The sequence below is a fragment of the Astyanax mexicanus genome, chromosome 21, assembly GCF_023375975.1.
Source record: "Astyanax mexicanus isolate ESR-SI-001 chromosome 21, AstMex3_surface, whole genome shotgun sequence".
NCBI classification, from domain to species: Eukaryota; Metazoa; Chordata; class Actinopteri; order Characiformes; family Acestrorhamphidae; genus Astyanax; species Astyanax mexicanus.
Genome location: NC_064428.1, coordinates 15,576,655 through 15,600,931, shown reverse-complemented (window position 1 = coordinate 15,600,931; position 24,277 = coordinate 15,576,655). Strand labels below are relative to the sequence as shown.

The window sequence follows — 24,277 nt, the reverse complement described above, 5'->3', positions numbered from 1 at the left end:
AAACGTCCTATAAAGAGTTTCACATTGTAAACCAAGCTGATCTAGACCTGCTAACTGCTATTTTGGTTAAAACCAAACGAGGTAGATGTGAAAGGACTCTCTTTTTCGGTGCAGGACCACAGAACTGTTTAGTGGGAGGGGCTTACTGACATAGGGATCCACTGATTGGTTCCAGATTTGGGTCACCATTGAGCCGCGAGGTACAGGTGTTTATATTTCCAGTACAGAAGATGCTGGGCAGCGTATCTCGGTCTGTAGAGGATATATTATAACCTTCATTCGATATTCTCAGAATGTTTCTAGAATGTTTTCGTAGATGTTCTCAGAATTCCATCATTAGTCTTCAGCACTGCAGCTTCAGGAGTGAGAGTCCAGTCTGGCGCTGGTCACCGGAGCCCTGTTGTTGTTTTGATGACCAGAAGGTCCTGGATGAGCGTCGCTCCCGGCAGCACTCTGATTTCCCTTACGGTCGCTCTGCCTCCACAACTCTTCATCCATTTTTAACTTATTAATCCATTTTTAATCAGAGCCGTCGCCCCTCCACCGGGACCCAGTCCCTCGTTATCTGTGGAGCTTCAGTACCTCTGAGTTCTGTGACTGAAACAGATTCACTCAAAAACTGGAGATACCGACCTAACAAGCAGCACAGTCTCGTTATATAACCTTAATTTAACCTGATTATAGACTAATATATCCTATTCTGGTGTATAGGATTGTTTATTAAGGGCTTTTATAGACTAATATCTCCTATTCTATTGTATAGGATTGTTTATTAAGGGCGTTTATAGACTAATATCTCCTATTCTAGTGTATAGGAATGTTTATTGAGGGTGTTTATAGACTAATATCTCCTATTCTAGGGTATAGGAGTGTTTTTTGAGGGTGTTTATAGACTAATATCTCCTGATCTAGTTTATAGTTAAGTTAGATGATATTTTATTAGCAGTTTAAGCATGTTGGTTTGAGGTATATGGTGGTGCAGGGTGTTGTGTCGGATCTGGTGCTGGTGGGTTTTGGCACGCTCTGGTCCTGAGCAGAATGGCTGCCCCCCCTCTGAGAGAGACTTTTAATTAGCGCGACGGGGGATTGATGTGATTGGCCAGAGCGGAGCGGCCAGATTGGGGGACTGGATCGTTCAAGAGTGAGTCAGATTCGTCCAGCCGGCCGTACTTTACCCCCGCCCAGCTCCCAGCATGCACTGCTCTGAGGTCAGCTGATTCAGACGGTGGTCTGGAGGGGGTCGCTGTGGCATCTGTGAGCAAACTTTCTAAACTGGATTTAAACAGGCCGAGCTGTTCGAGCCCGTTCCCCCGAGACCGGCCAGTCCACCAGGGGACCGCCAAACTTTACCGGCCAACTCTGCCATTACAAAGCTGAAGAACCGTTGATTCTAGTTCACTAAACACATTCTAAACACAGCACCGACCAGCAGGAGACAGATAAGCAGATTTATGGAACAAATAAAGTAAAAATAATACTATAGTAGAAACAGTATTTTTTACTTAACTACAGTAGTGTAATTTTTAGTGTATTTAAGTACTTAAGTATAGTAATACAGTACTGCAGGTTGATGGGTCGGGGTCATGGAGTCAGGGCAGGTCTGGTAATGAGTTGAGAGTCTGAATGAAGATCTTGGTGTTCAGAGAGATGTTGGGAGCAGATGGAGGAAGTCGATAAATCTTTGATGTTGATGAAACGATCCGGCTGCTCCGGAGTGAAGTGGTGCGGCCCCCCCGCTCGACACCCTCACCGCCTGATAGGAGCAGCCGAGCGCCGCCGCGGGAGACGAATGTTCGGCTGCGTACGAACCTGAAGATCTCGTAACTCATTCTGTTTGAAGAGAGATCGGACCGGACCAGAGCGCGGCGGAAAAGCACTCTTTCAGTTTAAATATTTGACCTCTTTGCGGCGGACAGATAGGATCAGTTAAGCCGGCCGTTATCTCCCGGCGAGCCGAGCGCACTCTTCTGCTTCATTCGGTTTGTCAGCTCTTTGCATAAAACGCAGACGCCGCTCGACCTTTCTGAATTCGGCCGAGATACAGCGAGCTGACACAGAGCGAGAGAGAGAGGGAGGAATAAAGGGAACGCCGGAACGCTGCACCTTTAATTTTAAAGCTGAAATACGTGATCTGTCAGGAGGTGATGGATGGAGAGAGCTACGTTTTCTTTCGGCAGGGTTTTAATCCTCAGTCTACAGTTATAACCGTTATTCTACTGATTACATAATGATCCAGATTCAGCCAGAATCCTTCCTGATGGGAATGTGGGGCGACTGGGCCGCTTTATCAATTTAAGCCAATCTAGTTCAGTGTTGGGAAGTGCAGTGTTGTCGGAGTGCAGTGTTGTCAGAGTGCAGTGTTGTCGGAGTGCAGTGTTGAGGGAGTGCAGTGTTGGGGAGTGCAGTGTTGGGGGAGTGCAGTGTTGGGGAGTGTTGCCAGGTGAATGCTGAGCTGTTGGTTGTAGTAAATTTAAAAAGAAAATCAACACAGACTAATTAACTTCAATATGACTGTTATCTTAACTTCACATTTAAACTTATACTGACCTAACACTGTGACCACACCCACAACACACACCGCATCCATGTTACACAGCAGTGTGAGATAGGGCCTCTTTGGGTGTGGTAAAAGGAGGTAAGAGGTAAAAGCTTTACTCTACTGAAGTGAAATTGGGGTTCCCGTATGTTCATCACGTCAGTCCGGTGAAATTGCACACTCATCATTTAGTGAGTTTTAAGGCGGATCAAAGCTTTAGGGCGTTGATTCTGGAAGTTCAGGGATTCAGTCGGCCTCTGTTTCCCTCATTAGCATGGGAATGATGTCGAGTCGTGTCCCAGGGAGAGAAAACAGAGACAGAGGGGTTTTACTTCTCTCGCTCCTGCGCTCTGATCCTGCTGTTCTGGCATGTTTCACCGACCGGAACCTGCCGGGAAGTGCTGACGGCCTGCGTTCCTTAAACCCGCTACAGCGCTCTGCACCGCATCCACTTCCTGAACTCTAAAATCTCAGTTTTAGACGTCCCACAGAACTGAGGGCTCCACCCCTCCCGCAGAATAAATCATCCCCTATCAGCGAGGGGACGGCAGTGGCGCTGATGCTCCTCCAGCAGAGATCTGCAGATGCCTCGGCTTTGATTACAGCCGTCCGACTCATCCATCACACACCGTCCTGCAGCGCCGCCGCTAATCCCCACCCGTCTCCAACACGCCGCCCATTTATTATAATTAGCACCACGACAGCCTGCGTCCACATTTTGCCTCCTCTGACTGATTTCTTGAATTTGGCAGTGGAGGAAGACACCAGGACGTCCCGACTTCTGAAGAGACTAATCTATCCCAGTGGTGTTGAGCTATAAGATTCGTACAGAATAAAATTACATAATTCTACACAAACATTTACTGAACCAACATCAGCTGCAAGAACCTGTTTTGAAAGGGAAACAATTAGAACTGATCAGCACAGTGTTTTTACCAATGTGAAGCCTGAAGCCTCCCCATATAAATTATAATGCCAGGTCATGCTGCTTCTCCATCAGCAGCCAGAGTTTGAGAGAGAGAGAGAGAGAGAGAGAGAGAGAGAGTGCAATAGATCATGCTCTTTCTCCATCAGCAGCCGGAGTCTGCGAGAGAGAGAGAGAGAGAGAGAGAGAGAGTACAGTAGATCATGCTGCTGCTTCTCCATCAGCAGCCGAATTCTGAGAGAGAGAGTACAGTAGGTCATGATGCTGCTTCTCCATCAGCAGCCGGAGTCTGAGAGAGAGAGTACAGTAGGCCATGCTGTTTCTCCGTCAGCAGCCAGAGAGAGAGAGAGAGAGAGAGAGAGAGAGAGAGAGTACAAAAGATCATGCTCTTTCTCCATCAGCAGCCAGAGTCTGAGAGAGAGAGAGAGAGTACAGTAGGTCCAGCTGCTGTTTCTCCATCAGCAGCCAGAGTCTGAGAGAGAGAGAGAGTACAGTAGGTCATGCTACTTCTCCATCAGCAGCCAGAGTCTGAGAGAGAGAGTACAGTAGTTCATGCTGTTTCTCCAGCAGCAGCCGGAGTCTGAGAGAGAGAGAGTACAGTAGGTCATTGTGATGCTGGTTGGTATAGGCATCTGTTAGCTGACGTATCACAGCTGAAGATCCGGCATTTTTCTCTGACTGGTAACAAGGACTTACTTATAATGATGACTGACTTTCAATAAGTCTTAACTCCAGATAGCTTTAATTAGTAACTGAATTGTCCTTAAAAAGTATCTCCAGTACCCCTAACCCAACCCCTCCTCTCCTCCAGCTACAGAACGAGTGTTGAAGAGCTAGTTTCAGATTTGGCACTTCACAGACAGTTCGCTAATGGAACTGAGGCACCTAGCGTGCTATTAGCATTATCGCTAGCAGCTACAGAGCGAGTGTCCCAGTTCTGTCCACTCCAGAACAGCTCAGACAGTTCAGAGCTGCGAGAGCTGTTGATGTGAAGAGGAGGCCGTGGTGATTTGGGGCTGGAGAGCGGTCAGGTCTTCACTGGAGCGTCTCTGAGTCGCTGTTCGGAAAATCGCTGTTTTTTTTTTCACGGCTGCACTCGGCTCTTTGCATTTCAAATTCCGGCCCCCTCAGATCGCCCGCGGGTCTCGCTGTGGTCTTCAGTCACCGCGCACAGTTTGAACCAGACATGTGAAGCTTTCTCTTACACATAAACACACACACACACACACCAACACACACTCTTACACACAGTCCGACACACACTTAAATACAGTCCGTGTGGATCACAAACATCCCCCTGCTGAATATTAAGCGGCGGCTCACTTTGAGTTTGTCCTTTGCCCGGCGCACCGTGAGCCTTTTCTTCATTATGCGTTGGCTTTAAGTGCGGCGTGGACTCGTACTCGCTGGAGAGCGGCGTAAACACGGCCCAGCTCGGTCTCCGAAGGCCGCCTGTCCGGCGTCTGTAACGAGCAAAACAAAATCTGCATAATTGGCAAACGCTGGCTGCACACAGTTGTCATTTCCTCCTCAGGTAATGAATCACCGGCTCCACATAAACAACAACAGGAGCTGCGGGCGGCGGCGCTCCGGACCTGCGGCTCTTAATGAGTCTGAGACTGAAGAACAGATCAATTAACACCGTTACAGACCACCGCGTCCGGAATCCGTCTGTACTGACCATTACTGACCTGCAGTGAACACCCTCCAAACACCGATCTACAATAAATACCAATCTACAATAAACACCGATCCACAATGAACACCGAGCTATAATAAACACTGATACACAATAAACACCAATCTACAATAAACACAATCCACAATAAGCACCGATCTACAATAAACACAATCCACAATAAACACCGATCCACAATAAACACTGATCTACAATAAACACAATCCACAATAAACACCGATCCACAATAAACACTGATCTACAATAAACACAATCCACAATAAAAAAGCGGTCCACCATAAACACCGATCCGCAACAAACCCTGTTTATAATCAGAGCTGCTGACGCACCCACTGCCTCCACTGTGCTGCCGGCACATCCACCCGCCAGCCTGAGAGTGTGTGTGTGTGTTTCTGTGTGTATCGTGTGTGTGTGTGGTATAAACAGGTGGTTGAGGTGAGTCTGCACTGATCTTTATCTTAGTCATAATTAACTTGTTTAAACTTGACTCTCTAAAAATGAGCAATTAACCAAAATCATCCCTCAGCGGCAGCCCGGCACATTTCCTTAAACGCCACAACCACCGGCACCACCAGCGCATACACTGTATACCTCACACTGTATACCTCACACATTATACCTCACACTGTATACCTAACACTTTATATTGTATCCCTCACACTGTATACCTCACACTTTATACCTCACACTGTATACTTTACCTAACACTGTATACTGCACACGGTACAGTATTTTGATTAACAGGTGCTGCGGTGTGTGGTCAGAGTTCTTATGTCCATTATGGGTATTATTATACTGAGCCCCCTCTTCATCCTCTCCACTATTATCAATCATTCTAATAGGCTCCTCTGCTGTTCTCAATACCCACAATGCTGAGGGTGAATAGCCCTGAGAGCAGACTGACCACTCCACAGCCTCTCACACTAACACCAGTTATTGGCCAGTGATTGGTCAGTGAGTGGTCAGTGATTAGTCAGTAACTGGTCAGTGATTGATGCAGTACAATAACACACACATATAATCCACACAATACACACTCAGTACTACTTACACAATAACAACTTATTAACTTACAAATAATTAAACAGAACTGATTAATCGATAGTAATTAAGGTTGTACTGAATCATTTAATCAGCACTGTGATTATAGCCTTTATGATAAGGTGATTTAGTTGTGGTAGCGAACGGGTTATTGGTTATAGTGTGAATATATGAGTATCTGGTGGGAACAGGGGTTAGTGTGAGAGTGTGTGATAGTGTGAAACTGGGCGTCGGCTCCTATGTGGAGGGGTAATTGTAATTAGCTGTGAGCGTTCTGGTCTGAGGGAGTGATTTGATTGGTTGTGACGTGCAGGTAATGGCCTTTCAAATTATTTCCCTTTTTCTCAATTAACCCCACAGACCTAATTAATTACTCCCCCCCACCCACACCACCACCCCACCGGCCTGACCCCCAACACCAGCCCAACTCCAACACACACATCATTAGCCTTCAGCCACGGATCACCAGCTTCCTCTTAATGTGGCGACCCGGCGGGGGCGGGGCCGAAGGGGGTCTCAGCGTCTCTGTGATGATTACAGAGTTCAGATAATTCTCATCATAGAGCCCTATTTAGCCACCATGAGGAAATGAGGATCTAGTTTAGACCCTGATGGTTCCTCTATGTTGGATATAAGATGAAGATCCTGCAGCACATTTACCCACAGATGTTGCTACAGCTGGGCCTGTAGATCCTGCTCTACAATCGTAGGTAGTCCCAGCTGCTCCATAAATGCTGTATTCGTGATAAATCTGGAGAGCGGGCAGGACGAGGAAGTGCTGAAATCTGGTGAAGCCGTTCCTGGAAAACCCTTGCTGTGTGTGGGTGAACATTATCCTGCTGAAATATGCTGCTATTAGCTGGAAGTTCTGCATGAGAGGCAGCAACACATGTATCCGCAGGATGTTCTGCACAGATCACTGAGATCACTGTTATTGTTCCTCCTATCACTACTAGCGGTGACCGACTCTCACTGTATTAGATGCTCCTCAGATCATTAATCACAGCAGCAATTTACAGTGTGAACTCTTCAGTCCACCTCAAAGATGAACCGCCAAACTCAATCCTGACCATCATCAGATCCCAAACACAACCTGGATTCATCACTAAAGATGATTCGGTTCCAGTCTGTAACGGTCCAGGTTTTTCATTTACATCACTGTAAATGTAGGTGACGGTGTTTAACGGATGATTTTTGAAAGCGACCTTCCAGCTTCTCTCAGTTCAGTGATGCTCCATCTCTGTCAGCGGGGTAAATAGAGTCTTAGAGAGCATGGTATTTCTATCAGTGATCTCTCACCAGGAGAAGCTCTACCCTAACTTAAACTCTTAGAGCATTTAGAGAGGCGTGGTGTTCTCGGCATGGTGTTCTTGCCGTGGTGTTTTCAAGTGTGGTGTTCTCTTTGCGGTGTTCTCAGTGTGGTGTTCTTGGTGTGGTGTTCTCGGCATGGTGCTCTAGGTGTGGTGATCTTGTTGTGATGTTCTTGGTTTGGTGTTCTCTTTGTGGTGTTCTCTTTGTGGTTTGGGCATGGTATTCTCTGTGTGGTGTTCTCGGCGTGGTGTTCTCGGTGTAATGTTTTGAGCGTGGTATTCTCTGTGTGGTGTTCTCGGTGTGGTTCTCCCTGGTTGAGATTGTTCTCTGGTGTGTATTTTACTGTAAGCGCTGCTAAAGCTGGAAGTGCAGATCCAGCATGAGCTTCAGGTCGTCTCATGCTTTAATCATTTATATGCAAATCATTTATAATTTAAGTTCAGTTAGATCAGAGCATATAACTCCACCCCTGAATACAGAGCCAGTGCAGACAGCGTCCTTGACTCTTTGTGGAAGCAGAGTGTGTGTGTGTGTGTGTGTGTATAGACTGTGTGTGTGTGTGTGTGTGCTGGAGGGCTGTTATTACTTAAATAAATGAAGGTGTAATCATGGGTCACTCAGCTGCTGTAGAAACACTGAGAGAACACACACATACTGTACAATACTACACACAAACGCATACACAGACACACACACACACTGTACAAAACTACACACACACACTGTACAATACTACACACACACACACACACTGTACAATGCTACACACACACACTGTACAATACTACACACACATACACTACAGTAAAAATCTGCTCAGGAATATAAATCTGCTCAGTGTATAAAGTTCACCTGATTTGATGCAAATTAAAGTAATATCAGGTAAACCAGAGAAGCAGTAGCAAGACACGCCCCCAAACAAGGAGGGGATTATTAGGTGGAGCTACACCCTAATACTCTGTCCTTATAATTCCTCACTGATTCGTCTACAGTTTTACTATTGTCCTGATCACTACTGGAAGCAGGAGGCATCAGGACCTGTAGCTCCCTCAGGTTACACAGGTATTGCAGGCAGGGCAGTAGAAGAGTATCAGGAGCTCTACAGAGTGAACTTCAGTGAGATACTGGTGTAGATGATTCTGAAGTATCAGTAGAAGCGATGCTAGTGGTCAGCCCTGGTAGGGTTAATGTGGTTTAGCCAGGATGCTAACAACAGATCTCAGCAGGATTTGGGTGAGTATATTTAGGAGGGCATGACTAAATATAAAAATCTGTCTTAAATCTTGCAGAAATAACATATTAATCTTTTAAGAAATGCAGTTTTCATTATATAATCCTAGTTCATTTTCATGCATCTAATTGATTCCTCTGATCTGAAACTGTTAATGAGTTTGTTTTACTTGGTTTGGTTCATTTTCACAAAGGCACTAACCCTAATACACCACAATGGACACCATTGGCAGTGTGTGTGTGTGAGCATATGAGGTAGTGTGTGTGGGTGGGTGTATGAGATAGTGTGTGTGTGTGTGTGTGGGTGGGTGGGTGTATGAGGTAGTGTGTGTGTGTGTGGGTGGGTGGGTGTATGAGGTAGTGTGTGTGTGTGTGGGTGGGTGGGTGTATGAGGTAGTGTGTGTGTGTGTGGGTGGGTGGGTGTATGAGATAGTGTGTGTGTGGGTGGGTGGGTGGGTTTATGAGGTAGTGTGTGTGTGTGTGTGTGTGTGTGTGAGTGTATGTGTGTGTGGGGGTGAGTGAGAGAGTGTGTGGGCTGCTCTGCTGTAATTAAGCTAATGTGTGAAGAATGTTGTTTATTACAGCATTGAATTTATTATACTAAACACTTAATCCAAGCCCCTCCCATTTTCATATTCAGGACCCACTCACTAAGTGACATAGCCCGAGGTGCATCTAAAGTCTTTAAATAGTCCTTTAGACCACAGCCACAGCACAATTAAACATAAACACATAATCCAGGCCACACCCACAACATTATTCAAGCTCCACCCATTAAGGAATATAAGCTAATGTGTCGTAAAATAGCCCGGGAGGCCCAACCAAGCTACAAAACTTATGGTAGAACACAATGGTGGGCAGAGCTTGGCTAAACTCTTAATTTGTGATAATGTCTGAAACTGAACTTATTTTCTTGGTTGTGGTTGCAGAGTTCTTCCTGGAGCTGCTAGATAACTCAGAGAAGTCACTGAACGACATGTTTGTGCGGACGTACGGGAAGCTGTACACGCACAACTCGGAGATCTTTGAGGACCTGTTCTCGGAGCTGAAACGCTACTACACCGGCGGGAACGTCAACCTCGAGGAGATGCTGAACGACTTCTGGTCACGCCTTCTGGAGAGGATGTTCCAGCTGCTGAACTCGCAGTACACCTTCACCGACGACTATCTGGAGTGTATCAGCAAGTACACGGACCAGCTAAAGCCCTTTGGAGACATCCCGCGGAAACTGAAGGCTCAGGTGACCCGCGCCTTCATCGCCGCCAGGACCTTCGTCCAGGGTCTCATGGTTGGGCGGGAGGTGGCCAACAGGGTGTCGAAGGTAAGGCAGCGATTACAGTCAGCTTTGTTGGTTTTAGCGTCTGAGGGATCTCAATAGTGTTTGCATGTTTGCACGTTTGCACTTAGTGACTTAGCAGTGATCCTGGCTGAGTTGAAATACCGGACGAGCCCCTGGTTTTTCCATTAGTTTTAAGCGAGGGCATCTTATAGAAGACAATCAAGTTCAATCAGTGCTGCAATAAAACAACAGTAGGCAGGTAGTTAGTTCACAGTGGGCGGGGTCAGTTACTGTGACCTAATCTAGGTCACAGTAACCAGGATGCTCATTTAGAAGGTAATCTCCAGGCTGGTCCCGGTTTACTGAGTCCGATCAGCCAGAGTTCTGCTGCTGATTGATCGACCAGGTGCTTCTAAAACTGTCTTTGTATTTCTGTTTCTGTACATCAAAAACATCAAGAGCAGCTTTAAAAACACAGCAGGCAGTGGTGAAAAAGCGAGAGTGTGAAAGTGAAAGCAACCGTGCTCTCTAATAGGCACTGAGCCAGGTGGGCGCTGAGCCAGATGAGCAGTCAAGACCTGTCAGGATCTTGTCATGTTTAAGATGAAAGCTTTCACCAGTCTGGATTTTATCACCAGCCGCTCAGTGTCCTCCACTAAAACCGCTGTCAATCATCCACAACAACTTGTACAGCCAATCAGAGCACAGAGACTCCTATCTCCATACATACTCTACAATCACGACTCATTGTGATCAACAATACAATGTGATTAACCACAAATAACAATGTTATTATTTACAATCAACTATACAAACTATACTAAATAATTAATTACAATTACTAAGACAAAGAACATTAACCATTAATAACTACAGTGCAATTAATTCTGATTAATTACTCAAACCAATGTGATTAATCACAATAAACTACAAGTACAAATGTGTTTACTCTTAACAAACTACACAAGATATTTATTGATCACAGAAACTACACACTGATTTGTTAATTCATGATCAGCTACATAAAGTTGCGTTTTTTTATCACATTATATGAAAATAATCACAGTAACCAGTCAAGTCATGTGATCAGTCCTTAATACTAAGACAAATGGAATTAATTATCAATCAATCAATTTGTGTAATAATAATAAAGAGAGTAAATAATCACAGTGTTTTACACAAAGTAACTTTTGATTAATTACAGTTAAGATAATAATGGTAATCGTGGTTGGTAAAGTTGGTAGTGTGTTACTAAGAGCACATAAAGTGTGTGATGTGTGTGTGTGTTGTATGGTTGGTGTAGCGCAGTATTCTGTTTGATGTTAGTGGGCTGGGTTCTGGTTCTGTGATCCGGTGGGTCACCCGCTGAGCTCGGGTCGAGTCGGGACAGGAGATTAAAGCACAGCATTCCCAGCCCTGCACCTGTTACCTGCTACCTGCTACCTGAGGCCAGCCTATGGTAGATATTTAAATGATTACAGGTGTGCTCCGATTAGACACTGGGTCTTACCACAAGAGGGCGTAAAAGTTCTTCCCCCACTGCCCTTATATAAACCTCTTAGAGGCTAATGTTTGGTAGTGCACCTCTTGGTGAGAGAGTGTCATCACCGTCGTCATTGTTTTCGGTGATGTAATTAACAAGAAACCTGCACGGCTACAGACTGGAACCATATCGTCTTTAGTGATGAATCCAGGTTCTGTTTGAGATCTGATGATGGTCAGGTTTGAGTTTGGAGGCCCGTGGTGAAGTTTCAATGCTGCCTTTGCCCTGGACTGAAGAGTTTACACTGTAAACTGCAGGTGTAATTGATGATCTGAGGAGCATCTCATACAGTGAGAGTCGGTCACCGCTAGTAGTGACAGGAGGAACACTAACAGTGATCTCAGTGATCTGTGCGGAACATCCTGCAGATACACGTGTCGCTGCCTCTCATCTCATCTTATATTCAGAATGCAGGACCCAACAGAGAACTTCAGACCCTCCTTTCAGTTGTTTTACCGACTAACTTTAATTCCGTCACTTTAATAAATCAGTACTTTAACACTTGTTGAAGCAGGTGGTGATGAAAGGTCTCTGGTCCTCAGGCTGAGGATGATCTGCAGGTCTGGGATCAATGTTGGTGAAGTTCAGTATTAGAGGAGTGTGTGAGGAGCAGAACTCACAGGATGTTGTATAAGAGGATTACTGCTGACAGTTTTGTCACCTCAGCTGTCGGGAGGGAGGAATTAGGATTTTCGGATTTTCCTTTTTTTTTAATCGGACTGTTCTCCTTCCGGCAGAAGCTCAGTAAACATCACCTAAACATCTACCCAACACCTTCCTCCTTATTGAGTACACTATATACATGCGAACGCTATACACATCATATACATCTCTGAAAAAAGAACAAGAGTTAAAGTTATCCAAAAGCATTGTGTAAGACTGGTGGAGGAGATTGCGCCAAGATGCATGAAAACTCTGATTAAAATCCAGGGTTATTCCACCAAATATTGATTTCTGAACTCTTAAAACTTTATGAATATTTTATTTACATTATTTGAGGTCTGAAAGGTCTGCATCTTTTTTTGTGATTTTAGCCATTTCTCATTTTCTGCAAATAAATGTTCTAAATGACAATATTATTATTTGGAATTTGGGAGAAATGTTGTCTGAACTTTATGGAATAAAACAACAATGTTCATTTTACTCAAACATAAACCTATAAATAGCAAAATCAGAAAAGCTGATTTAGAAACTGAATTGCTCTCTCATTTTTTTCCAGAGCTGTGTATACATAATAAACATGCCTGTAGAAAAGTAGTTTGATTCCACTCATTCATTTAGCCTACCACAGTTTATCCCAACTCATTAGACCTCAACCAATCAGAATAGAGCTCATTTACATATATACCAGTGTAATAGACACCCAGGTCACTAATTATACAGAATCATGTTTTTGGCAGAGGTACAGTTCTGCTGGTTCGATATGGTGTTGGTTAGCACTGTGTAAATTACCAATGTTTAGCAGGCTCTGCTGTAGCCGGGTTGTATTGGCTGGTGCCGGGTGATGAAGAACAGGTCCGAGGCCTGGTGCCGGGTGGAGTGATGGACGGCTGGTCTGGTGCCTGCGCTGAGATGAAGGGCAGGTGGAGTCGTACGCGAGGGCTTTTAATCAGGCCGCCGCTCTCTCGCCTGACCTTTAGCGTGCTGTTTATTAGCGCTAGCGCTGAGACAGTGATGGATCTGAGCGCCGGGTGTTTCTCTCAGAGGCGCTCAGAGGGCAGACGGGGGTGTAGCGCCGAAATTACCCTGTCAGAGAAAACAATGCCACCCCGAGTTCGAGCACAAAACACCTACAGCCCCACCGGCGTTAGCATTAGCCGCTGTGGACTTCCTGGCTGAGGTGAAGTGAAGCTGGGAGAAGGTCTGAATTAAATGTAACAAAAATCTGTGCTAAACTAGTGCTATAAGCTAAACAAGTAAACAAGGTAACGTGGGAAAATAAAACACAATATGCGATGCGCACAATCAGTTTCTGTTAGCATTAGCCACTGGAAACCTATGCTAACCTAATCAGCTGAGATAGAAAGTTAATATGTGTGATAAGTCTGTAAGTCATGATTACCTTTAGCACAACAAAAAGATGCTTATCACAGGAAAATGCTTGTTAGCATGTCTGGTGTTAGCTTTAGCTACTATTATGTCATGCTAACTTTCAATAAAGCTAAAACCTGTAGAAAATGATTACAAAACATTTTTGCTAAATTAGTTAAATAAACTGCCTCATGTTTTTGTTTTTTTGGGTTTTATTTGTTAAATGTTTGGGTTAGCATTAGCTACTGTAACTTACTCACCTGAGGAAGAAAATAAAGTTATGAAGTTTATGCTTTAAACCTGATGAACTGAGATGGTGATTTGAGGTGATTTAATTGGGATGAGCTGGAGCTTCAGAGCATGAAGGAAAGCAGCAACTATTGTTCAGCACCTGCAGAAACTCCTTCCTTCAAGACGCTGAGAAAAGTATTCCAGGTGACTCTCCCTCATGAAGATACCGAGATTAAAATACCAAGAGTCTGCAGATCTGAACTCAATCATACATCTGGTACTTATTTAGAAGAATTTAAAGTAGAAAACAGATTCTGATGTATTATAAATAAATAATTCAGCATGTGTTCCTGTAGAGCTTTAATTTTACTTTTAAATTTCCAATGTAAAACAAATATAAAAAAGAAACACACTAAATGGGAAGAGGTGTGTCCAAACTTTAGATTTTGGTACCATATGTTTCTGATGATTTCTTTAGTAAAAATACTGGAGCTACGAGGATAATGCTAACAAGTATAAAAGCTTATACCCTGCTAGTAAACAGAGGGCTAATTTTCTGTTTCTGTTGAGTATTTTTTTTTTACATTTTAATTTTAAAATGAAATAAAATTAAAATAATCACTTGAATTAAACCTTTTATAATTAATAAAACCTCCTCCTGCCCGAGTCGGCTGGGCTCCCATCCGTCTTCCTGCCAAATTAAAGCCTATAGAAGTTGAGGAGAGTGTGTCCTGCCATTGAATGGGCTTATTTGGAGCCAATCAGGCTCGATTGTGTGTAGCTCCACCCCCGCTGGTGTAATAGCAGGTGTCTGCTGGCGTTGCTTTAGCGGGCGAGGATAATTAGCGCTAATAGGAGTGTCCTTGAGGAGCGATGAGCGGAAAAGAGCAGCGCTAATCACCTCTGATGCTTTATAGGCCTGTTTTTAAAGAGCAGCCGTTAGCGTTAGCGACGTTCGGCCTGTCTGATAAACATCTTTACGCTGCAGCGGCTGATCCGATGCCAGGGGAACACCGGGGAAACGCTGTGTCGAGATCAGTCACAGTCTGACGTACAGAATCAAAGATTAGATGTTTATACTGAAGCTCAGAGATCTGCAGAACTTTCTCTATAATCTGTTCAATCAAGATAGATCATCACGCATAACCACAGTGCCCACCGTCACAGCCCGCCCCCAACACCTCACGTCACGCTACACCACCCACTGCAGCAGAAAGGGTTAAGTGCCTTGATCAACAGTGGCGACTGAGTATAGAACCCACAACTCTGTAAACACTAACTTGGTGCTTCACACCTCTTACCATCACACCTCTTACATTACACCTGTTACCATCATACCTGTTACTATCACACCTGTTACTATCCGGTACCATCAGGTGGTTGATGTGTGTACGTTAAGGGGAGTATATGCGTATATAAAGAAGTTTTTCCGGGCTGATTGTGGTTATTTGCACTGCTGGAAGCTGCTGGTTATATCAGGCTCCAGTTTAGGAAAATAACAGCTGTTGGCATGTAGCGCTGACGCTAGTAGCTGTATGTATTTATACAGCAGGTCCAGGGAAGGTAATGTTCACGTTACAGTAAATAACAGTAGACTGTAGTGGTGAACGGTACTGTGAGCTGAGCGCCGGTCAGCAGGAGTTTAGAGCGAGGCAGAAAATCTGGACGTTATGGAGATTTAGACGGATGAGGTTTGCAGTAATTGGAGAGTGATGGTCATCAAGGGCTGGAGTGGACCATCATCTCCCTGATTGTAGAGCCTCTTAGCAGAGCATCTGCAGCACAAGGCACTGCACCGGACCTGGACCCGAACCACCGCCGGACCAGAGCCATCGCCGGACCAGAACCACCGCCTGACAAGAAGCACCGCCGAAACAGTACCACCGCCGAAACAGAACCGCCGCCTGACAAGAAGCACCGCCAAAACAGTACCACCGCCGAAACAGAACCGCCGCCTGACCAGAACCACTGCCTGAACAGAACCACACAGACCACAAATATCCAGATATGAACACAATGCATAACCCAAATATCCAGAAATAAACACAACAAATAACCCAAATATTCAGCAATAAAACACATCAAATGATCAAATTTAAAACACTGAGAGAACTCACTGATCAGCACTAAACAGGAAAATGACCCAGATGTCCAGCAGTAAACTGATGAAATGACCTGAGATCAGTTGTGTGTTTGTGTAATTTGTGCTGAACTATCGCTTTAAGCCCTGCAGTGATTACTGTAGAGGTGGGTTGGTGGGTTGCTGAAGGTCAGGGCTGTGGTTATTAATGTGTCGTAGTGATTCAGAGGAAAGTGAGGCTGATGGTGATCGACAGACTCAGAGAGACGAGAGAAATCAATGAGAGAAGTGAAGAACAGCGCAAGTGCATCAGTGTTCCTGAATAGGGCGACTGAGTCTCTGTGGTTCTCACTCTGTGATTTTGGTAGAGCGGTCCTGGCTCTGAATAGAGGTGCTAACTCTCTGTGGTTCTCACTCTGTGATTTTGGTAGAGCGGTTCTGGCTGTGAATAAAGTGGCTGAGTCTCTGTGGTTCTCATTCTGTGATTAGGTAGAGCGGTCCTGGCTCTGAATAGAGTGGTTAAGTCTCTGTGGTACTCACTCTGTGATTTTGGTAGAGCGGTTCTGGCTCTGAATAGAGTGGCTGAGTCTATGTGGTTCTCACGCTGTGATTTAGGTAGAGCGGTCCTGGCTCTGAATAGAGCGGCTGTGGGAATCGGAGGTTAATTTAGCTGTTGATTCGGGAGGAGGGAATGAAGAGAGAGGTATCAGCTCGGTCTGAAAGGGAAGCTTGGAGCTTTTCCATTAGACGGATAGAGTGAGTTTAAATACAGACAGTGTGTGTGTGTCGAGTGTGTATAGTGAGTGTGTGTATAGTGTGTGTCTGTGTATAGTGAGTATGTGTGTGTGTGTGTGTGTGTGTGTGTGTACTGCTGGAAGGCTCCAGTTACCTATTTAATCAGTAGCTCTGCTTATCTTCTCTCTGAAAGCCGCTGTATTCAGTCTCTTCTCTGCAGACGTCATTCGGCTGGTGCTTTCTGAGGACTGAATCTCCAGTTTAAGGAATAAAATATTATAAAATACCCTTCCTGAACCTTAAAACAGAATCCGAAAGGGTTTAAAAATATTCAGTTAAATCATGCGATATTGATTTACATTAAAAGAAAATCCAATCCAAAAAATTTTTTATGATATTTCTTAATCATTTTCCAGGGTTTTGTGAGAATCACAGCTGAGTGAACGGCGTGTTATAGAGATGTTAATAATAATAATAATAATAATAATAATAATAATAAAAAATAATAATAATAATAATAATAATAACAAAACATTCAGTTAATGTTATAATCAATAATGTTATGATCTGATTACTGAGTGAATATAAATGAATTTACTGAGAAGGAATCAGCACAACACAAACATCCAAACGCTTAGGAAACGAGGACGCAGGACTGTGTTCAGCGTGAGACTCTGCTTTAGCGTGAGACTATGCTTTAGCGTGAGACTCTGCTTTAGTGTGAGACTCTGCTTCAGTGTGAGACTCTGCTTCAGTGTGAGACTCTGCTTTAGTGTGAGACTCTGCTTTAGTGTGAGACTCTGCTTTAGTGTGAGACTCTGCTTTAGCGTGAGACTCTGCTTCAGTGTGAGACTCTGCTTTAGTGTGAGACTCTGCTTTAGTGTGAGACTCTGCTTTAGTGTGAGACTCTGCTTTAGTGTGAGACTCTGCTTCAGTGTGAGACTCTGCTTTAGTGTGAGAATCTGCTTCAGCGTGAGACTCTGCTTTAGTGTGAGACTCTGCTTTAGTGTGAGAATCTGCTTTAGCATGAGACTCTGCTTCAGTGTGAGACTCTGCTTTAGTGTGAGACTCTGCTTTAGTGTGAGACTCTGCTTTAGTGTGAGACTCTGCTTTAGCATGAGACTCTGCTTTAGCGTGAACGTGGTGTGTGTTGTGTTCGTGTCGGTAAGGGCTGATAGGTTAGCACATGGCTAATATTTAGCACCTCTAAAATAACTGTGAGGCCTGAGGGAGAAACAGTGATTTACATTCTCTTACTGAACTATACACACACTACACACACACTACACACACATTCTCCTACTGAAACATTCCTGTAACCTCGCCTAGAACACACACACACACTATAAGCACAAACACATAATATACACACATTACACACCTTTTCTGCAGTTCAGCTCTGTAGTGACTCTGTATTTAGTTGATGAGGTTTTCTGAGATCAGTAGATTGTGATCTTCTCTCCTGATCTCTGGAGGTTTTAGGATTTTATTTTTACAGAACTCACAATGTTTCTGTTTCATCAACTGCAGTGATTTTCCTTGATCCACCTGTTTAACATCTGTTACTCACTACACCAGTGACGACTTTCTTCTTCAGGACGTTCCAAACCGCTAAACTGACTGTGGTCAATAAGTCTCGTTTATTAAGCATATCAGAGTAAAAGCACTGATCTTAGATCATCATTAATCAGCTGTCTGATAGATTTCAGCAAACCATAACTGATCCTGCACTCTAAAAAACAGAGGTACGATAAGAGTACTTTTTGTACTCAAAGGCACTTTCTTCATAATTGTACCCTCTAAGGTACAATATTGGTCTTTACAGGCCAGATTTGTTCCCACTAAAGTACAAAGTAATTTCTAACAGCAATAAGTACAAATTTGTACCATTTAACCATTTAAAGGGTACATTCAGTATTCTGTATCACTACACTAATAAACAATATATATTTTAATTGCACATTTTTTATTTGAAAGCCAAACAATTTTGGATCATCAAGTTTTTGAGCCATATTCAGTTGATGATAATGTCTATAATTTTTATAATCTTTACTGGCACAAAAACCATGGGTACAAAAAAGGACTTTCACTGAAAGGTACTTTTTTGTACCTCAATATAAGGTACAGCCCCAGCAACAAGCTTTGTACTCTTTTAAGTACAAATCTGTACTTACTTTTCTTAGTGTGTGGATCTGTATTCCTACTTTGAGATGTCTTATAAATCTGTGCTGTAATGACTCTGATTGATTTTCTATATCCAGATCTTTGATTTTTATTTTATTTTATTTATTTTCCTCCTCAAACTATAAAAGCTCAGTCTGAACAGATAAAACCCAAACCTGAAACTGACAGTTCAGACATTCAGCTCTGTTTATTTATTAAATAATTAATGTATCAGGACACACATTCAGATTCAGTTCTATTACTCATAAGACAAATTTGGTTTCATACAGAAGGTGGTGAATCTTCTGAACTGTGTATCAGATCCAGATGTAAAAAACCTGAATATACAAGCTGAAAAGTTGATAATTTTTTTTATTTTAATATTAAAGCTGAATGTATTGAGTAGTGTTAGAGGGATCAGTGTTGTAGTGTTGTTGTTGATTGTTGGTATTTATGGTGTGAGTTAGCCGTTGTGTGCTGTTAGCTCTTTAGCGCTAGCAGGAGCCGGGCAGCACCTGGTTTAGCGTTAGCCATGTTTAGCGCAGGGGGCGGGGGCGGGGGTGGTGGGTTGGCAGTGGGGGGGGGTCCTGTCAGCACCCGTGTTCTGACATAAAGCTCCCGGCGCTGATCCGGACCTGGCATCTACAGCAGTGAACCCGGCACCCCGGAGTCACCCGCCACACTCTGATCTCAGCGCCGCCACCCGGGGGGGTCAGTTTAATACCATCTGACCGGCAGGCGGGGGGGGGGTGGGGGTGGGGGGGGGGTAGTACTGCAGAACAGCAAACAGAGACGACCCGTCCCTTCTACTGCAGCTCAGCTCACATTACAGTGTGTGTTTAAATGTGAGTGTGTGTGTGTGTGTGTGTGTGTGTGTGTTTATTTGTAATACTTCATTGCTTTAGATTCCCAATACTGTCATCATTTATATACAGTAATAATAAGAAATAGAGACATTCAGTTATATTTATACAGCTCTGGATTTTCACTTCAGTTTCTGAATCAGTTTCTTTGATTTTGCTATTTATAGGTTTACGTTTGAGTAAAAATGTTTACTAAATAAAACATTGTTGTTTTATTCTATAAACTACAGACAACATTTCTCCCAAATTCCAAATAAAAATAATTTAAGTAATTTAGAGCATTTATTTACAGAAAATGAAAAATAGCTGAGATAATAAAAAAAGAAGCCGAACTTTCTGATCTCAAATATTGCAAAGAAAACAAGTTAATATTCATAAATTTTTAGTTCAGAAATCAATATTTGGTGAAATAACCCTAATGGTTTTAAATCACAGTTTTTTTTGTATGCATCTTGTCTTTATGTTCTCCTCCCCCAGTCTTACACACTGCTTTTGGATAACTTTATGCTGCTTTACTCCTGGTGCAAAACTTCAAGCAGTTCAGCTTGAGTTTGGTTTGATGGCTTGTGATCATCCATCTTCCTCTTAATTGTATTCCAGAGGTTTTTAATTTGGTAAAATCAAAGAAACTCATCATTTTTAAGTGATCTCTAATTTAACTCTCTTCTTACCCTGATGCTCCATCACTCTGGAGCTGGGTTAATCTGGATTCATCAGATCTTCACATGATCTTCTTCTATTGATCCAGAGTCTGATCTTTACTCTCTCTAGTAAACTGAAGCAGTTTTATTGGTTATCCTCACTGATAAGAGCTTTTCTTAGGAGAAGAAGCTTCAGTTCTCCAGCTGAGCGGCGTGCAGTAAAGAGCTGGTGGACGCGGTGAAGAAGACCGGTCACTGTCTCTGGATAAAGAGCGATGACACCTCTGATAAATCAGAGAGATAAAGCCGAGAAAATCCCCACCAGGATTCATCACCCTGCACTGGACCCGAACCCCCTGAGATGCTGAGGATGGATGATGAGTCTCCGTGGAGAAAACAAGTAACCATTTAGCAAAAGGGTGAAACAGCAGGACCTGTAACATCTAGATCTTTACTGAATATTATGGGCTGTTCCTCATCTGTTGCAGAATCAAATGATCATTGTGTGTTTAAAGTGTGTGTGTGTGTCTGTATAGTGTGTGTGTATAGTGTGTGTGTGTCTGTATAGTGTGTGTGTGTGTGTGTATAGTGTGTGTGTATAGTGTGTGTGTGTCTGTATAGTGTGTATGTGTGTGTGTATAGTGTGTGTGCGTGTATAGTGTGTGTATAGTGTGTGTATAGTGTGTGTGTGTATAATGTGTGTGTTTGTGTGTATAGTGTGTGTGTGTGTGTGTATAGTGTGGGTGTGTCTGTATAGTGTGTGTGTGTATAGTGTGTGTGTGTAAAGTGTGTGTGTGTATGTAGTGTGTGTGTGTATAATGTGTGTATAGTGTGTGTGTTGTGTGTGTATAGTGTGTGTGTGTATGTATGTGTATAGTGTGTGTATAGTGTGTGTGTAGTGTGTGTATAGTGTGTGTTTAGTGTGTGTGTGTGTATAGTGTGTGTGTATAGTGTGTGTGTGTGTATAGTGTGTATGTGTGTATAGTGTGTGTGTATAGTGTGTGTAGTGTGTGTATAGTGTGTGTGTGTGTATAGTGTGTGTGTATAGTGTGTGTAGTGTGTGTATAGTGTGTGTTTAGTGTGTGTGTGTATAGTGTGTGTGTATTGTGTGTATAGTGTGTGTGTGTGTGTATAGTGTGTGTGTGTGTGTGTATAGTGTGTGTGTGTGTATGTGTGTGTATAGTGTGTGTGTGTGTGTGTGTGTATAGTGTGTGTGTGTATAGTGTGTGTATAGTGTGTGTTTAGTGTGTGTTTAGTGTGTATAGTGTGTGTGTGTATAGTGTGTGTATAGTGTGTGTGTGTTTATAGTGTGTGTATAGTGTGTGTTTAGTGTGTGTGTATAGTGTGTGTGTGTGTATAGTGTGTATAGTGTGTGTATAGTGTGTGTGTGTGTATAGTGTGTGTGTGTGTGTATAGTGTGTGTATAGTGTGTGTTTAGTGTGTGTGTGTGTATAGTGTGTGTGTGTGTGTGTGTGTGGTTCAGGGCAGAGTTGTGTAGTTAGTGGTGATGGTGCAGGTTTGATGGGAGAGTATCTGATGGGGCATCGTCTCTGAGAAGCTCTTTCTCCTTCAGTACTCGTCTGAGAAACCAGGCCAGCCGGAGTGCCGCACCGCGGCTAACGCTAACTCAGCCATGCCAGCTGCTACACCGGATACGGCGGCGCTGCCAAACGGCTTGAATGCTTATTAAACAACACTAAAGCTCCACCGGACCCTCACACCAACACCCCCCTCCCCCCCTCCCCCCCACACAGGCTAACCGTTAACTGCAGCCAAGTTCAGCCTAATGTCAATGATTTGGCTCATCTGCATACATCCCCAAACAACAGTAGAGAGATAGAGGAGATGGTAGAGAGATAGTTGAGATGGTAGAGAGATAGTGGAGATGGTAAAGAGATAGTGGAGATGGTAGAGAGATGGAGGAGATGGTAGAGAGATAGAGGAGATGGTAGAGAGATAGTGGAGATGGTAGAGAGATAGTGGAGATGGTATAGAGATATAGGGGATGGTAGAGAGATAGAGGAGACGGTAGAGAGATAGAGGAGATAGTAGAGAGATAGTGGAGACGGTAGAGAGATAGAGGGGATGGTAGCGAGATAGTGGAGATGGTAGAGAAATAGTGGAGATGGTATAGAGATATAGGAGATGGGAGAGAGATAGAGGAGATGGTAGAGAGATAGTGGAGATGGTAGAGAGATAGTGGAGATGGTAGAGAAATAGAGGAGATGGTAGAGAGATAGAGGAGATGGTAGAGAGATAGTGGAGATGGTAGAGAGATAGTGGTTAGCCCCCCACACAGGCTAACCGTTAACTGCAGCCAAGTTCAGCCTAATGTCAATGATTTGGCTCATCTGCATACATCCCCAAACAACAGTAGAGAGATAGAGGAGATGGTAGAGAGATAGTTGAGATGGTAGAGAGATAGTGGAGATGGTAAAGAGATAGTGGAGATGGTAGAGAGATATAGGAGATGGTAGAGATATAGAGGAGATGAAAGAGAGATAGAGGAGATGGTAGAGAGATAGTGGAGATGGTAGAGAGATAGAGGAAATGGTAGAGAGATAGAGTAGATCAGGGATGGGCAACTGGCGGCCCGGGGGCCGCACACGGCCCTCGTCATCACTCAGTGCGGCCCGCGAATAGATCAAAAATAATTTCATAATTTCATAATTAAAAAAAAAAAACAAAAAAAAAACGTAATTCTACTTTTGACCGCTAGAGGGCGCTGCCAAACAACCACGAAAATTGACATTGACATCCAGTCCATTGTGAGCCAGCAGGCCAAACCACAGCTCTCTCATTAGCTTCAATAAATGTTGGGCCTCTGTGGTCTAGTTTTCTGCTATTATTGAATGAGCTATTTGCAATCAGTTTTTAAATCTTTTTTGTTCTTTGTTATAAATGAGTTCAAATGCCTTTTGCACTTTTCTAAGCAAATGTTTTGTCCTTGTTGCTTATGAAGGACTTGTTATAATGAACTTATTTTACACAGAGGAACTACTGTATTTGCAATCAGTTTTTTAAGCAAACTTTTTGTTCTTTGATATGAAGGACTTCCTTTTTGCACTTTTTTTAAGCAAACGGTTTGTCTTTTGCTGTATTAAAATGCATTAATATGCAGAAAATAGTTGTTGATAAATGTTGGTGCTGTAAACATACAGATATAAATTCATATAAAATTTGTTCTTATTGAAAATCATTTGTAGCGTTTTTCATATTCAATTATTTGAAGTGCGAGGTCATGTGGCCCTCCAATGGTCATGCTGAAAAAAATGTGGCCCTCTCCATCATGGAAGTTGCCCATCCCTGGAGTAGATGGTAGAGAGATAGTGGAGACGGTAGAGAGATAGTGGAGACAGTAGAGAGATAGAGGAGATGGTAGAGAGATAGTGAAGATGGTAGAGAGATAGTAGATATGGTAGAGAGATAGTGGAGATGGTAGAGAGATAGAGGAGATGGTACAGAGATAGAGGAGATGGTAGAGAGATAGTGGAGATGGTAGAGAGATAGTGAAGATGGTAGAGATATAGAGGAGATGAAAGAGAGATAGTGGAGATTGTAAAGAGATAGAGGAGATGGTAGAGAGATAGAGGAGATGGTAGAGAGATGGAGGAGATGGTAGAGAGATAGAGGAGATGGTAGAGAGATAGTGGAGATGGTAGAGAGATAGTGGAGATGGTATAGAGATATAGGGGATGGTAGAGAGATAGAGGAGACGGTAGAGAGATAGAGGAGATAGTAGAGAGATAGTGGAGACGGTAGAGAGATAGAGGGGATGGTAGCGAGATAGTGGAGATGGTAGAGAAATAGTGGAGATGGTATAGAGATATAGGAGATGGGAGAGAGATAGAGGAGATGGTAGAGAGATAGTGGAGATGGTAGAGAGATAGTGGAGATGGTAGAGAAATAGAGGAGATGGTAGAGAGATAGAGGAGATGGTAGAGAGATAGTGGAGATGGTAGAGAGATA

General features: G+C 43.5%; 1 protein-coding gene across 2 annotated transcripts in view; it reads left to right on the top strand.

Annotated features, from left to right (window-relative positions):
• The window catches only part of gpc6a (glypican 6a), a 141,944-nt gene that overhangs the window by 46,497 nt on the left and 71,170 nt on the right, over window positions 1-24,277 (top strand). For both annotated transcript variants that reach the window (XM_022674918.2, XM_022674919.2), the window contains exon 3: window positions 9,672-10,063. In XM_022674918.2, coding sequence (XP_022530639.2) covers window positions 9,672-10,063 — 392 coding nt within the window. The remainder of the gene's footprint in view (window positions 1-9,671; window positions 10,064-24,277) is intronic.